This window comes from Dipodomys spectabilis, unplaced genomic scaffold (assembly GCF_019054845.1).
Source record: "Dipodomys spectabilis isolate Male_0828 unplaced genomic scaffold, ASM1905484v1 ptg000128l, whole genome shotgun sequence".
Classification (NCBI taxonomy): Eukaryota; Metazoa; Chordata; class Mammalia; order Rodentia; family Heteromyidae; genus Dipodomys; species Dipodomys spectabilis.
This window is the reverse complement of record NW_024870805.1, coordinates 1,445,562-1,461,302: the sequence shown is the minus strand read 5'-3', so window position 1 is coordinate 1,461,302 and position 15,741 is coordinate 1,445,562. Positions and strand designations below refer to the sequence as shown.

The following is a 15,741-nucleotide window of genomic DNA, read 5'->3' as shown; positions in this document are numbered from 1 at the left end:
CCTCACTCACAGGTTTCTATTATCTTCCTGTCCAGTCACCAGTCGGCCTCATGCTTTGAATGCTTTCTTTTTTTTCTTTATTTGTCAGTCAGGGGCTTGAACTCTGGGCCTGGGCGCTGTCCCCCAGCTCTTCAGCTCAAGGCTAGCACTCTACCACTTGAGCCACAGCGCTACTTCCGGCTTTCTGGTGGTTAATTGGAGATAAGAGTCTTGTAGATAATGGTCTTTCCTGCCCAGGCTGGCTTTGAACCACAATCCTCAGATCTCAGCCCCCTGAGTAGCTAGGATTACAGGCGTGAGCCACCAGCACCTGGCACTTTGAATGGTCTCTAAGGCAATTTTGTGTGTCATACCACTGCATGAACATAATTAGTTGGTATTTAAAAAATAGGGAGAATAAAATTTATAAACCACCAAGTGAAGTATGCAACTTTCCTGGTTTTTATAAGTCTTTAAAATAAGTTGAATGTATGCAAGAGTTTAGATAATCTATTATAGCAGAGGAAGGGTTTAGGATGGATACATTGTGCCAATGGAGCAACATGATTAGATCGTTTTACACATATAATCTCATTGGTGCTAGTTTCACGTGTATTTAGAAGAAAAGGGTTTTAGGACTACAAACAAGCTCAAACAGCCCAACACCCAACTGAAAGCTATCAACTCACTACAGAAAATTCTCAAATTAATTTTTTAAAAACCACAGTGCAGATGTAGAGCCTTTGCGCAATAAGCCGACTCCACCTGGGAACGTGGGTGATATCAGCATGGGGAGAGGACCAGCTTTGCTTAAAACAGTGAGGGGCTTGGCAGCCGGGATCCCTGCTCTGCGCTTCTCAAAGCTGCAGCGGCTCTGCCGTGCCACTGACGCAGGAGCTGGCCCTCCCGGCCGTCCTCCTGGCTTGGCGGTCAGCAATCCCGCCATGGTCCCAGAAGAAAATCACACTTTTATCTGAGTGGCTTCAGTCTGTGAGTTCCAGAATTATTTTCTACGATGGCCACTCATTTCTGCTATAAATGTTTTTTAAAATATGACCAAAAATGCGTATTTATTTAAAGGACTCTATGTCATGCATCACTGCTGGTGATTTTATGTCTAAACATTCCTAAATTTGAAGGTATATTTCAATTAGAAACAGAAGAAGGTGAAGCTTTTCTTTTCCCCACAAGGTTAGTTAAAATATGTTCAAGCTTTTAAATAAGATATATTCTGTTTGGAGAACTATTTGTATTAAAAATACAGCTGTAAGTAATACAGAGGAAATACCTTAGAAGTCGATAACTCAATAAGATACATTTTTGATGAAAGTTCAATTTCTTTGTGATTACTGATTGCTGAACTTTTTTAAAAACACTCTAAATAGTTATGGTTCTATTTGTGTGCTATTACTAATAATAGAAACAGTTTTCCCTTAATTATTCTGTAAGCAAATGTTTCTAGAATATAATTTATCAACAAGAGAAATTAGTGGTTGATGAACTCTCATTTGGCTATTCCCTTCTGTGCATGCACATCTGTGAAGATTATTTTTATTTGAATTACCTTGTAAGTCACTGAACAAGAATGTGAAGAAAGCAGGGGAAAGGCTTGCACACGTACCCCTAATCCCTCACAGTTCATCCAGAAACGCTTGTCTAGGTAAACCTGGATCCCAGTGCAAACTGTGGGGTGCTGCGGGTGCGGGCTGGGTGTGAGTCAGATCTGTCGACTGGACCTCTAGTGAAGCCACAGCTGAAGTTCCAATGCCACTAACTCGCGTGGGTCCAGGACAGAGCGGCTTGAGAGCAAGCAGCTGGATTTAGTCCCACCGTCTGACTTGGGTGAACTTGGGCCCCATCGTGAAATGCGCAGTGCCTGCCGGTCTCCAGCTTGCCTCTCGGGCAGTGTGTGTGTCTGGTATTCAGTGTAGTCAGAGCTCAGTGAGGTCGCCTTTTCTTTTCATCAGCTTGTATATACAGGGATAAAAAGTCTCCTAAGGAAGTTGGATTCATTTTGTGAAAGCAAAGCTTTACCGATGCTTCTCTCTGCAGCACAATGCCCAGCAAATGAAGTCCGGACAGAATCTTCTGGAATAATCCTCAGCCCTGGGTATCCAGGCAACTATTTTAACTCCCAGACCTGCTCCTGGAGCATTAAAGTAGAACCAAACTTCAATATTACTATCTTTGTGGACACATTTCAAAGTGAGAAACAATTCGATGCGCTGGAAGTGTTCGACGGTAAGTTCCTTCTGTTGATGTGTTCCCGCAGCACAGGGGCTGCGCTGCATTCTCCAGATGAATTCAGATTTCTGCCCCAACCAAATCCCATCAGCCCATGCCCAGCACTCGGGCCTGGTTCTCTCAGAGAGGAAGATGGTACCACTGCTGACCTTGTAACTTTGCAAACTGAAGTTGCAATGTGAACAGGAATTTTTTATTTTTTAAAGTTACCTCTAAGTAGTTGTACAGAGAAGTTTCAATTCAACGTGTCAGTGTATGAGTACAGGCATCCTTGTGCATGCCATGAACTTTTTAACTATTCTTCAAGTCTTTAATGTGGGAACTCAGAGAAGATGCTCTCAAAAGTCCTTTCTTTCCCAGATATCACATTCATTCACAAAGCACTGTCGGTGAATTAAGAAGTGTACAAATATTCTACTCAAGTTGAGCACTTTGCTAGAAAGGCATAAAAATCATGACAGAGACATCTAGCAGACAGAGGGTAGCCGTCCTCTCGGGTTATTTTTTAGTAGTAAAGTACAGCTAACTAAAAACACACTGATGTTGTTTTCAGTACCAGCCTTATGATTTTGCTGCAATTTGAATGAAAATGTTAATGTAATAATACACATATTTGAAGTCAATTTTAAGTGAAATTGATGATAATTTTGTCTACAAGCAGACCAGGATACAATTACAGCTGAACATAATAACGGCATTTTCTCATGTTTTGACATAGTTTTCGTTGAGTTCAGATAAGTCACAATCATTTCAGTGGAAAAAAATAATGTTATTAAATTTTTGGTTGTTGTGCTGCCCTGAGGAGCTTCCAGTCACATGACCGTATCCATAGACCCCTGACCATCAGCCTGTGTGTCTTCACATGACCGTATTGATAGACCCCTGACCATCAGCCAGTGTGTCTTCCCATCACCGTATCCATAGACCCCTGACCATCAGCCTGTGTATCTTCAAAGACTGAATTTATGTATTTCTATATTTAGAATTAAATTCAGCTTTATATATAGAAAAACAGAAGACTAGGGAAACAGTATCTTGTTTTCAGAGGGATTTTTCAGTGTAATTCCAGGCAGACATGCATCTTTCCTTCTGTCCTTTTAGTGGAGGAAGGGAATCATTATATTAGTGTGGAGAGGGGAGGGAAGAGGAGGGGGGAGGGGAGGTACACTCACCTCAAGCCTATCAGAGGCAAAGGGAAGCAACGCCTGTGTAGACCATGAATGTCCAGACATGTTGTATGCAAGAATATCCGTGTGTATCCCTAGGCACCTACGATAATTAAATATAAGTAATTACTTTGGATGTTTCACATTAGTTGGACTGGAATATAGCTGGCCATGGGCTTCTTTTAGTTTCAGGAGAACCGTTTGTACTATAACGTATCCATTGATTGCCTCCACATCTGGACAGCCCACACCTGTGATAAGCAGCAAGCAGAGGAGACCTCAGACCCAATAGCCTGTGAGGGCTGAAAGCCTCAGAGAGCTAGGCTAGCTTTGTTCTACTCCCAGAGATTTTTGATGACACCAAAGGTCAGAGTTTTATATGGATAAGGTTTTAAGTGGTGGCATTTTCTTGCAGTAAATGTCATGCTTCTGCCTTTATTTGATAAGACTGTGCCCCTCTCTCCCCTCTGCGTTGACCAGAGAGCGGTTGATGATATTGATGCTGAAAGTCATCATCCCAGCAGTGTTTGCTCTGTGTCAGAAGTCTGGAGAGACACAATTTCTAAAAATGGGACTTCAATCATGGTGGGACTGGGCTGAGTAATGGATGTGACTCTCTGGTGCACAGGGCTGCTGGCACCAAGGCCTCTCGGGTTCTCACACCCCACCCCAGTCCCATGTGGCCGGCCCAGATCCACTGCCCCTCAGGACATCAGCCCTCTTGGGTCAGAACCACCCTTGAGAGCTCACCCATCCCAAGCACAGATCCTATATCCAGACACAGCTACCTTCTGACGTATTGTGTGATCAGAGATGAATGCAATTAGCCTGATTTGAAAATTATGAGAAATTCCTAAGAATTACACAGTCAATGGTGTTGCAAATTGTCAATTTAAATAAATTACCTCTGTATAAATGTCAAGGACAGGGTCACTCACCCTGGCCACACGTGTACTGGGAATGGCCGGGAGGCCTCCTCCACACTCTGCGCTGCGTTTCCAGGAGACTTCTCCTGAAATGGACCAGTGCCAGGAGCACGTGAAGGAAGGAAAGGAGAGTGTGAAACTCCAAAGTATTATTTAGGGTCCAAACGCAGAAGTGGTGTGGGCATACGGATTATTCTGTGCAAATAGCCCTTTGTGCACAAGTGCTATATGCTTAAACAAATTGAGATCCTGAAAGGGATGCCCCAGAGCTGCAGAGACATGTCCAGAGTCTGTGGTCTCGCTCGGGAATGCCGATCAAGGCGCTGATGATGTCACACGCAGATGACCTCACTGTCCATTCCCATGACGCCAGCTCAGTAGTCTCTGATGAAGGCATCGATGATGTCACAGCCGGTTCCTGTGCTGCACGCATGGATGATGTCACTGCCCATTCCCACATTCCCAGCACAGTGAACACTGCACGCACTGATGATGTCACCATCCATTTCACTCTTCCTGCTGTTTCTTAGGCTGTTTAAATGTCCTGCCGTTAGTAACTTAAGCAAGTGACTTTTTATCCTGGCTGTTGGTATTCTTATCAAGGAACTTTGTTGCTGTGTTCATTTGAGATTCTTTGTCCACTTTGGAAATACATACTGTACATAACACGTTTGGATCATAGTCTTGTCAGAAGCTGAAGATGATCTGTGTGTAGGTGTGAACTCACTCTCCCGGGCTTGCCATGCTCTCTCCCCAGGCTCTTCGGGACAGAGTCCTCTGTTAGTTGTCCTAAGTGGGAACCACACTGAGCAATCCAATTTCACCAGCAAGAGCAACCAGCTGTACCTCCGCTGGTCCACTGACCACGCAACCAGTAAGAAGGGATTCAAGATTCGCTATGCAGGTACGTGACTCACCATGGGATCATCCTTCACACAAGGGACCTTCATTCCATTAAAAAAAAAAAAAATGAGCGGGGTAAGCCAGCACACACCTGTAATCCCAGATATGTAGAGGCTAACAGGAAGATCACAGGTCAAAGCCAGTCCAGAAGTAAAGGAGATCCTAACTAAGAGCAAAAGGCTGCGTGGATGGTGGCCTGGCAGAGCACTGCAGGAGTAAGCCTTTGGTTTAATCTCTAGTCCCATAATAAAATAAAATAAAAAGTAAAACAAAATAGAGATTATAATGCATATCAATCTAATCTGTGACTATTCCTAACTGTACAAGAAATCGTGTTGGGAAGGGAGTCTCCATGCTGTATCTACACAACACTAGCATATTGGGTGGTAATTATTTTAAAATGTATCATTAAAACAATAGATCTTTGAATTGCATGCCATAGACCACAAAGGTATTTCTCAAAAGATACAATAATATCACCAAAACTAGTCCTTTAAATGTTAAGAAAATAGATTATGTCACTGCTGACTACGTGTGTTGATAACCTCTTTTGTTAGGACATCAGGTTGTCAGTGTTTCTGTGATCCTTATACACGCCACATACACATAGTGAATGTGTACTTCATATATATATGTATGTACATATATGTATATATACAGATGGAAAGATATCTGTATATGTATGCATACAGATGTATATATACAGACGATAGGAGGCCAGGCAGGGTGGATGGAAAGACAGGGGAGGGGTTCAGACAACCTTCCTCTGTTCTGTGGAATACGATGCATGCAGAACCTTGTCACAGAGACCATGGGACCATGGGAGTTAGGCATAGATTATGTTTGTCAATGTTCTGAAAGAGGCAAACACTAGCCTTTCAAACAACAGGCCTTTATTTCCACCCCGAAAAAATGGCCAGTAGAAGAACTCACCGTGAAACATAATTTATTGTGTTTTATCTGTGGCCTACTCTGACACGTAATACCTTGAATTCTCAGAACACTAACGTCTGCGTGCTAAAGTGTTTTCGTTTTCCTGACGTAGTCACCGTAGAGTGTTATATGTGGCCTCATGTGCATGTGTGATTATGTACACACATGCATGCACACACACACAGGCACACATTCACAAGTGATCACACAGTACAGATACAGACACATGCACGCACGCATGTGCATGCCCAGGACCACCTCAGGGTGCCCGGAGCTGCAGGAGCGCCTGCCGCAGAAAACTGCACTCTTGGCTTTGAGGTCTCATCCGCGTCCTGGGCTTGAACTCAGGGCCTGAGCTCGAGGCTGGAGCTGTGCTCCACTTCTGGCTTTTTGGTGCCTTTTTGGAGATAAGTCCCACAGCCTTTCCTGCCTGGGCTGGCTTCAAACTTCCACTCTCAGATCTCGGCCTCCTGAGTAGCTAGGATGACAGGTGAGCCACGGCCACCCGGCAGCTCTACCTCCAGGCGCTCCTTCTGGCTCTAACAGCCAGGGGCGGTGATCTGCATCCGCCTCAGCAGGGAGGTGAGCCCACCCTGTCTGGTCTGCACTTGGCTCATGTTGTCGGGCTTGTCTGCCCCCAGCCCCGTACTGCAGCCTCCCCGCCACGCTGAGGAACGGCGGCATCCTGAACAGGACAGCAGGGGCAGTTGGAAGCCAAGTTCATTACTTTTGCAAGCCTGGCTACCGGATGATCGGCCTCAGCAACGCCACCTGCAGACGGAGCCCGGCGGGCATCTGCCAGTGGGACTCCCTCGCGCCTCTGTGCCAGGGTAAGGAATGTGCCCCCCCCCCCAGCGGGGCCCCGTCCCGCCCCAGAGGGGGGGCCCCCTCCCGCCCCAGCGGGGCCCCCTCCCGCCCCAGCGGGGGGGCCCCCCTCCCGCCCCAGCGGGGGCCCCGTCCTTCATTGTCACATGGGTCACATTCCAAGGGTGCAGAACCAAGGGGAGGCTGGGGTGGAGGGAAGGGAAGATCAGACTCACGCTTAACTCAGGACAAGCTGAACTTTCCACATCCACGCACACACACATTCCGGATGCTTCCGCCGGGCTTCCTTTCCTTTTGCAGCCTGGATTCAGAGAATGGACACTCATTATGCCGTCAGCCCGGCTATTCCCATACCTTACTCACCATGAAGTGAGCGTCAGTGAGCGTTGGTGGCAATTCCTGAGCACCATTTTGATTAGATGCCCCATTACCGAGTCATTTGTTTTTCTTATTTTAGTTTTATCTTCCTTTGAACCTTAAGCCTTGTATTTAATTTTCTTTGTTCCTTTTAATGGAGGGCTTGTTCATTTCACTGTTTCCTGCAATATTTTTGCATTTTACCTATGCATGCATTTGAAATTAAGTTTTCTAAAGAAGCTTTTTGGTGTTTGGGGAGATGGCTCTGTGACAGGAGCTTGAACTTGAGGCTGGGCGCTGGCCCTGAGCTTTCTCACTCAAGGATGTAGTGCTCTACCTACTACCACTTGAGCCACAGCTCCACTTCCTGCCTTTTGTGGTTGACTGGAGATGAGTCTCACAGACTTCTCTGTCCAGGCTGGCTTTGAATTGCAATCCTCCAATTTCAGCTTCCTAGGTAGCCATGATACAGCACCCAGAAGCCTTTTTATTGTAACTGAAAAAAGTCATGAAATTTTCATACGTTTGCCTGATGAAGTTTATGTTCATCACACAATTGATTATGATTTGTGAATGGGACTTCGTGTTGGCTTCCTTCTTTTTCATTCACATAGGGCTTAGATTTCCATTGTTGCTCTATAAGAGGGTAGGAGATGCAAACTGTTCTCATACATGTACAGCCATGAGTTGTGATAACTTAGCTTATAGTATTTACATCTTTTTTCCAGATCTGAATTAGTTCATGCGTCATAAACATAATGATAGATCCGAGAAGCTTGTTTTATGTTGTTAGGAAGTATGACCTTTCTTCTTTGAAAGTAGGAAAGGGCACTTCCTGCTCCCTCTGAGTCCTCTCACTCTGCGCGGCACAGTGCCTGGTGTGGCAGGAGACACTGCTGTGCCTGCCACGTCTCCTGGGCTGGTTGTTTGGTTTGTTGGTTTGTTTGTTTGTCACTGGAAACAATTTCCGTGACAAATCATTGACCCATGGGACCTATGTTTCTTTGGGCCTGGCTTACTTCACTTAATATAATTTTTTCCAAGTCTTTCCATTTCCTAACAAATGGGGCAATGTCATTCTTTCTGATGGAGGCATAGAACTCCATTGTGTATATATACCACATTTTCTTGATCCATTCATCTACTGAGGGGCATCTGGGTTGGTTCCATATCTTGGGGCGGGGGGAGGAGATGGGAAGGGATGGGAAGGGGAAACAAAGGAGGAGGCAACAATGCTTGATAAGAAATGTACTCATTACTTTGCCCATGTAATTGTAATCCCTTTGTATGGTATTTTCACAACTAAAAAAAATCATTGACCCAAACAACAGCTTAGACTCAGAAAGGGGTCAGAGTGGGCCCAGGGCCCCAAGTTCCCAAATAAAATCCTCTAGATGCCAAGTGAACCATGGCCTGTGTGGACCCAAGGCCTCCAGAGGCTCTGGGGGACTGGGCGTGGGCGTGGGCAGCTGTTGGTCGGAAGCATGGAGTCGAACCCCCACCCCACCCCATGAGGCTCAAGTGCAGAGCTGGGCCAGCTCTCCTTCAGACTCCCAGATGCTTCCGTGAGCAGGGCAGGCCCAGTCCTAGCACCTGGGGTTGGGGGGAAGCATGCCGTGGGCCACATGTATTTTATTGGTTTCAGAGAACTCTAGGTTGTTTTTCTTGTGCTGCTTGACCTTTTAAATGATTTCCCTCGGCAGGGCTGCCTTGGTTTTTATCCTCAATAAAGCGGGCATATCTTCGGTCCTGCAGGCTTCATTTCCTGTCTTCCAGCACGGAGCTGTGCCAAGCAGCAGTTCCATTATCTGTACACTGATCTTATTCATCTCCAAAAGAAGCCTGAGCTAGAGCTGGGGTTTTCAGCATTATCTTGAGGATGCAGTTAAACTGGTTCCTCACCGTGGGCCGCTTTCAAGTTGGCCCTGTTAGAGAGAGTAGCTTGCAAGGAGCATTCGTGACAGCTGCCTCTCCCAGCCTGGTGCACGTGGGGCCCTCACATGGTACAGCCTCTGTCTGCTGTTTGCTTATGCTTTGCCAGCACTTCTGCAACAAGAAAGAGCAGGAAAAAGTTGATCTATCTCGTACATTGTACAACCAAGCTTCTGTTCTTGAAGTCAGGCCTTGAAGAGAGATACAAATGACTATTCTCTGCTCACAGGCAATCATTTCAAGGGTGTAGGGCAGCCCCGTAGGGGGCTGGTGAGGGGCAGTGAATGTGGACCGGTGAGGGGTGGGTGGGAGCGTGAACGTGGCCGGCCTTACGCAGTCCATCCTGCATGTAGGTACAAGGCTCCAAGGATCACATTTGCAGGGAAAACACAGTGGTGAACCCCCTGCCGTGCGATTAGAGCCTGAGTCAGGTTCCAGGAATCTAAGCTTGGCCATTTCACCATGAGAATGCCCTGGGCAATGTCTGCCTCCAGCGTGGGACTCTCTAAATACACTGTTTTCCAAGTTGGGTAAAACTTTTAGTACCAATATCAAAAGCTACAAAGACATAGTTGGAGTTCCAAGGTGGATGGGTGCCTTTCAAAGCTTAAAAATCACAGGAATGGTGACGACTTCCTTTTACCTTAACGCTGTCCTTTGCTTCTGTGTAACTCTCTTCCTTCTGTTAGTGAAAATGACTCCATATCTCCGGAAACTTAGACTTATTTGGAAATGTAACAACTTTTTATAGTTGCAATGAGCATGTGTACGTGTGTGTGTGTGTGTGTGTGTGTGTGTGTGTGTGTGTGTGTGTGTGTGCAGGTGTGCTGTCCTTTTGCTCAGGTTGGCTAAAGGCTTATCAAATTTGTTTATCTTTACAAAGCACCAGCCTTTTGTTTTGTTGATGCTTTATATGGTTCTCTTATTCTATAGTTCATTTATTTCTGACCTAATCTTTCTATTTCTTTGCCAACTGGCTTCAGGTTTACCTTGTTCTTGTTTTTCTAAGAGATTGAGTTACATCATCAGAATATCTGAGATTTTTCTCCTATGATTCCATATTTGTGTTTCCTATGCCTCTGGCTGTCTGCCCTGCTCCTTCTCCCAATACCCATCAGTCACAAATTTGGCTTTTTAATTGAGCTCTGAAGTTCTAAGAGGAAATTCCACAAAATACAAGGGAAAGGAAGAACTTGGGCCAGCAGAGACGGAACAGAAATACAAAAGAGCAAGAACGTGGGTGGAGGGGACTTTTTCTTTTAATGTAGGTAAATAGTGAGGTCTTTCTTTAATGTTTATAAATAGAGGATCTTCTCTTAAAGTTTGACAATTGAAGCAAAAATTGCATAATGTGATTCTCAGTGCAGACAGAGAAAATAATTAAGAGGCCAGTCCTGTCAATGGAGACACAGGAGTGTGAGGTTTCTGTGTTCCACACAGGCCAGCAAAATGTCAGTAGTGCACTGTGGTAACTTGTGCTTTAATAAAAAATAGCTAGAACATTGAATTGGAAAATTATATGAAGCGAAACGAGATAAAACCATAGGTAACCAAAATGCAATTTTAAAGTGTGGTCGAATAACCCATGGGAGAAAGGGAAAATTAAACAGAGGCAGGCATGTGCAAGACACAAAACAACAGCAAAGGGCGGAAAATGCCTCCATCTGTCACTTCGCCACTTTTGAGAGAGACTGGGCTGGGGGAGTGGATGGGTGAGTGGTTGGTAGTGCTCCATTATGCCTGAGTCCTCTCTCTTTACTAAGAGTAAACTTTAAATGTCTTTCAAAAGTGCCTTTCTGTTGACAAACGAGACGTTGGTGGTGATCTGGGGCTTGTCTCAGCGCCGCTGCACCGCCGGGCCACAGAGGCTCAGCTGTCCTGCTGTCCTGAGCTTTTGGCTTAAACGTATGATGGACGGCACAGGAAAACTGCTCAGAAGTCACGTTGGGGCGAACAGCCTGCTTTTTTGGCCTTGTATTCCAGTTTGCCCAGAGAGGCTCTGGCTTATGTCTGGCGAGCCCCCTTCCTGGGTTACTTTGTATTTCTCTCTCTCAGTGTGCATCTCTCTCTGGCTCTGCCTCTGGCTCTCTCCTTCTTAATGGCTTTGATGAAGTTGTATGGTTCCAGTAACTTGGTTTGCATTTTTTGGGGGGGGGGGGGTCTGGTCATGGGGCCTGAACTCTGGGCCTGGGCGCTGTCCCTCAGCTCTTCAGCTCAAGGCTAGCACTCTACCACTTGAGTCACATCTCCACTTCTGGCTTTTTTCTTTTTGCTTATGTGGTGCTGAGGAATCGAACCCAGGGCCTCAGGCATGCAAGGCAAGAGCTCTACCACTGAGCCACCTTCCCAGCCCCTTGGTTGACGTTTATTTAACAGTTTTCCACTGCAAGGCTTCTATCTTGGTCTCCTTCGGGACTCTGGATCTCACCCTAGCGCAGGGCAGCTGAGGAGTCCGAACACCCACGAAGTCTTCCTCTTTCTCTCACATCTCCACGTGGCCCCCATGGCCCCTTCCAGAAGGGCTCCACAGCCACGGCACCAAGTGCTCCCACATGCCAGAGTCCTGGGAACATCCTCAAAGCCGCAGACACCACTTTAGCTACTCACATTATTTAAAAAAGTATCTCTGAGTGTCCATCACAGAAACCATACAGAATTTAAGAACTACACATGCAGGACTGAATGAGTGAACTCCAGACATGAGTGGGAAGCTGCTCACTGCGGGAGCCTGGCTCACTGCGGGAGCCTGGCTCACTGCGGGAGCCTGGCTCACTGTGGGAGCCTGGACTCGGTCTGTCCCTTCTTGCTGAGACAGAGGCTGTCTCCCAGGTGTGCTTGTGCTCGGGTAGGTGTCCTGCACGTTGGTAACACCCTCTCTCCCCTTCAGCCTGCGGAGACGCACCACCGCCCCTGTACTCCCCTCGAGCAGGAAAGTTAAGGGAGCGGGCCCTGGGTGTGTGGGATCTGGGGAAGATATCTGGTAGTCTGTAGGACAGAAAACACTGCAGAGAGAAGCAGAGAGACGTGGTGAGGGTTGGCCATGGCAGACGTCATGAAACAGCTTGCGCTCACTGCACTTGGTAAAGCGAGCGGAACATCTGCCGTCTTAGCTGTCAGACGGGGGTATGGGTTTGGGCTATTTATTATTTATCATTCTAATAGCGTTGTCCCGAATGATAACCACAGACCGAGGGTCAGAGCCCCACAACCAGCACTGCGGTGCTTTAGGCTGGTCAGTTTGCATGATTCCCTCTGCTCCAAACTTCCTCAGGGCTTCCAAACTCTGTACCCTTACGCCACATCTGCACACATCACCAGCTGCTTGGTGCGTCTCTGGGATGGCAAATAGAAGCAGAGCTTGGGAAGTCCCTGGGGAATGAATAAGCCCAGATCTTGTTTCTTTTCAGCTGTGTCCTGTGGAATCCCAGAGGCGCCAGGAAACGGCTCATTTGTGGGAAACGAGTTCACTTTGGACAGTAAAGTGACGTTTGAATGCAACGAGGGCTTCAAGCTGGACGCGGATCAGCCGATGGCCGCGGTGTGCCAGGAGGATGGGCAGTGGAGCACCAGGGGCCGGTTGCCCGTCTGCAGGCGTGAGTGTCAGCGCCGTCTGCGCAGCACATCTGCGGGACGTGCCAGGGTCGGCTCCAGGCTGGGTTGTGGTGAGGCCGTGGTCTCTGGTCCAGTGGTACAGCCACCTCACCCACGCGGACTGGTGCTCCACTTAACATGAGCTCTGCACCTGTGCACATGAGCGGATGGGTGCTCCGGCTCCAGGGTACCCACACCACAGAATCTGCCCGGCAGGTCCTCGTCTCTGCCATGATGGTCAGTGTCGGAGACCGGGTCCGGGTGGCGTTGAGCACCAGCATCGCACAGGAGATACTAGCCTGCCACCAACACAGGGTGATCCGAGGCCCTTGACACTCAAGGCAAGGCTTCAATTTGTGTAGATCACTGCTTTTATACAGTGACTGACGCTCAGCAGGTACAACCTTGATTCCAGGCTAAGTGTTACAGAAGTCTACTTAGAATGTACAGTCATATTTTTCTAAGAATCAAGAGTCAGAAGTTTAGATGCTAGGTGAAAATCCAGCTATAAAAAATAGAAAAGTCCATAACACAAAGCCAGACACAACATAAACACATACACTCACATGCACACACAATCACACATATACTCACACATTCACACACAATCACACACACACACAATTTTTATGACAATGTTTTCAATACAGGTGCATTTAAACTGGTCTCACATTGGGCTAACACACTCTTCCTGTCTCCCAGGATTGAAAGCTGTTCGCTATTCTATAAATGATGATATTTTCACTCAGATGGCATTAGTGTGTCGTGTTCATATTACATTCAAGTAATTAAAGCTTTTGGTATATTTTGGTCATGCAAAAAAATACATAAACTCACTGGGAAGATGTGAACATAGGCATTTTACAGAAAATATTCCCCCTGGTTTTCCTTTCTTTTATTGTCATCATTTTTGTTTTGCTTCTTAGGGTTATACATCTTAGGCATCACTGAAAAGAACTACTATGTCTTGCTTATTTTTCATTAAAAATGTACGTTTTTATCATAATTAACAAATGTTGTTGGGAGCAAGGGTATGAAGAGGCCTCCCCTGTTCTGTTTTCTGCTTGTTGTGGTTTGGTTTTAGTTTACTCTTAGGAAGTTTCCTCTAATCGTCAGGGCAAGGTTGGTGCAGGCGCTGTGTGTGCGTGCGGGGCTGGTGCGGGGCACTGTGTGTGTGTGTGTGGGGCTGGTGCGGGGCGCTGTGTGTGTGTGTGGAACAGGTACGGGGCGCTGTGTGTGTGTGCGGGGCTGGTGCGGGGCGCTGTGTGTGTGTGTGCAGGGCTGGTGTGGGCGCTGTGTGTGTGTGCAGGGCTGGTGTGGGCGCTGTGTGTGTGCAGGGCTGGTGTGGGCGCTGTGTGTGTGTGAGCGGGGCTGGTGCGGGGCGCTGTATGTGTGTGTGGAACAGGTACGGGGCGCTGTGTGTGTGCGGGCCTGGTGCGGGGCGCTGTGTGTGTGTGTGCAGGGCTGGTGTGGGCGCTGTGTGTGTGTGTGCAGGGCTGGTGTGGGGCGCTGTGTGTGTGTATGCAGGGCTGGTGTGGGCCCTGTGTGTGTGCGCGGGGCTGGTGTGGGCACTGTGTGTGTGTGCAGGGCTGGTGTGGGCGCTGTGTGTGTGCACAGGGCTGGTGCGGGGCGCTGTGTGTGTGTGTGCAGGGCTGGTGTGGGCGCTGTGTGTGTGCACAGGGCTGGTGTGGGTGCTGTGTGTGTGCACAGGGCTGGTGTGGGCGCTGTGTGTGTGTGCAGGGCTGGTGTGGGCACTGTGTGTGTGTGTGCAGGGCTGGTGTGGGGCGCTGTGTGTGTGTGTGCAGGGCTGGTGTGGGCGCTGTGTGTGTGTGCAGGGCTGGTGTGGGGCGCTGTGTGTGTGTGCAGGGCTGGTGCGGGCGCTGTGTGTGTGTGTGCAGGGCTGGTGTGGGCACTGTGTGTGTGTGCAGGGCTGGTGCGGGCGCTGTGTGTGTGTGTGCAGGGCTGGTGCGGGCGCTGTGTGTGTGCGGGGCTGGTGCAGGCGCTGTGTGTGTGTGCAGGGCTGGTGTGGGCGCTGTGTGTGTGTGTGCAGGGCTGGTGTGGGCACTGTGTGTGTGTGTGCGGGGCTGGTGTGGGCACTGTGTGTGTGTGCGGGGCTGGTGCGGGCGCTGTGTGTGTGTGCGGGGCTGGTGTGGGCGTTGTGTGTGCGTGCGGGGCTGGTGTGGGCGCTGTGTATGTGTGTGCGGGGCTGGTGTGGGCACTGTGTGTGTGTGCGGGGCTTGTGCGGGGCGCTGTGTGTGTGTGTGCGGGGCTGGTGCGGGCGCTGTGTGTGTGTGCGGGGCTGGTGTGGGCACTGTGTGTGTGCAGGGCTGGTGTGGGCGCTGTGTGTGTGTGTGCAGGGCTGGTGTGGGCACTGTGTGTGTGTGCAGGGCTGGTGTGGGCACTGTGTGTGTGTGCAGGGCTGGTGTGGGCGCTGTGTGTGTGCAGGGCTGGTGCGGGCACTGTGTGTGTGTGCGGGGCTGGTGTGGGCGCTGTGTGTGTGTGCGGGGCTGGTGTGGGGCGCTGTGTGTGTGTGCAGGGCTGGTGTGGGCGCTCTGTGTGTGTGCGGGGCTGGTGCGGGCGCTGGTGTGTGTGCAGGGCTGGTGCGGGCGCTGTGTGTGTGCGGGGCTGGTGCAGGCGCTGTGTGTGTGTGCAGGGCTGGTGTGGGCGCTGTGTGTGTGTGCAGGGCTGGTGTGGGCGCTGTGTGTGTGTGCAGGGCTGGTGTGGGCGCTGTGTGTGTGTGCAGGGCTGGTGTGGGTGCTGTGTGTGTGTGTGCGGGGCTGGTGTGGGCGCTGTGTGTGTGTGCAGGGCTGGTGTGGGGCACTGTGTGTGTGTGTGCAGGGCTGGTGTGGGCACTGTGTGTGTGTGCAGGGCTGGTGTGGGGCGCT

General features: G+C 48.8%; 1 protein-coding gene across 1 annotated transcript in view; it reads left to right on the top strand.

Moving 5' to 3' along the window:
• LOC122116226 (CUB and sushi domain-containing protein 1) overlaps positions 1-15,741 on the top strand; it is a 168,923-nt gene that overhangs the window by 81,553 nt on the left and 71,629 nt on the right. Inside the window, exons 23-26 of the mRNA XM_042689888.1 lie at positions 2,032-2,220; positions 5,073-5,219; positions 6,793-6,981; positions 12,673-12,858. Of these exons, the coding sequence (XP_042545822.1) occupies positions 2,032-2,220; positions 5,073-5,219; positions 6,793-6,981; positions 12,673-12,858 (711 nt within the window). The remainder of the gene's footprint in view (positions 1-2,031; positions 2,221-5,072; positions 5,220-6,792; positions 6,982-12,672; positions 12,859-15,741) is intronic.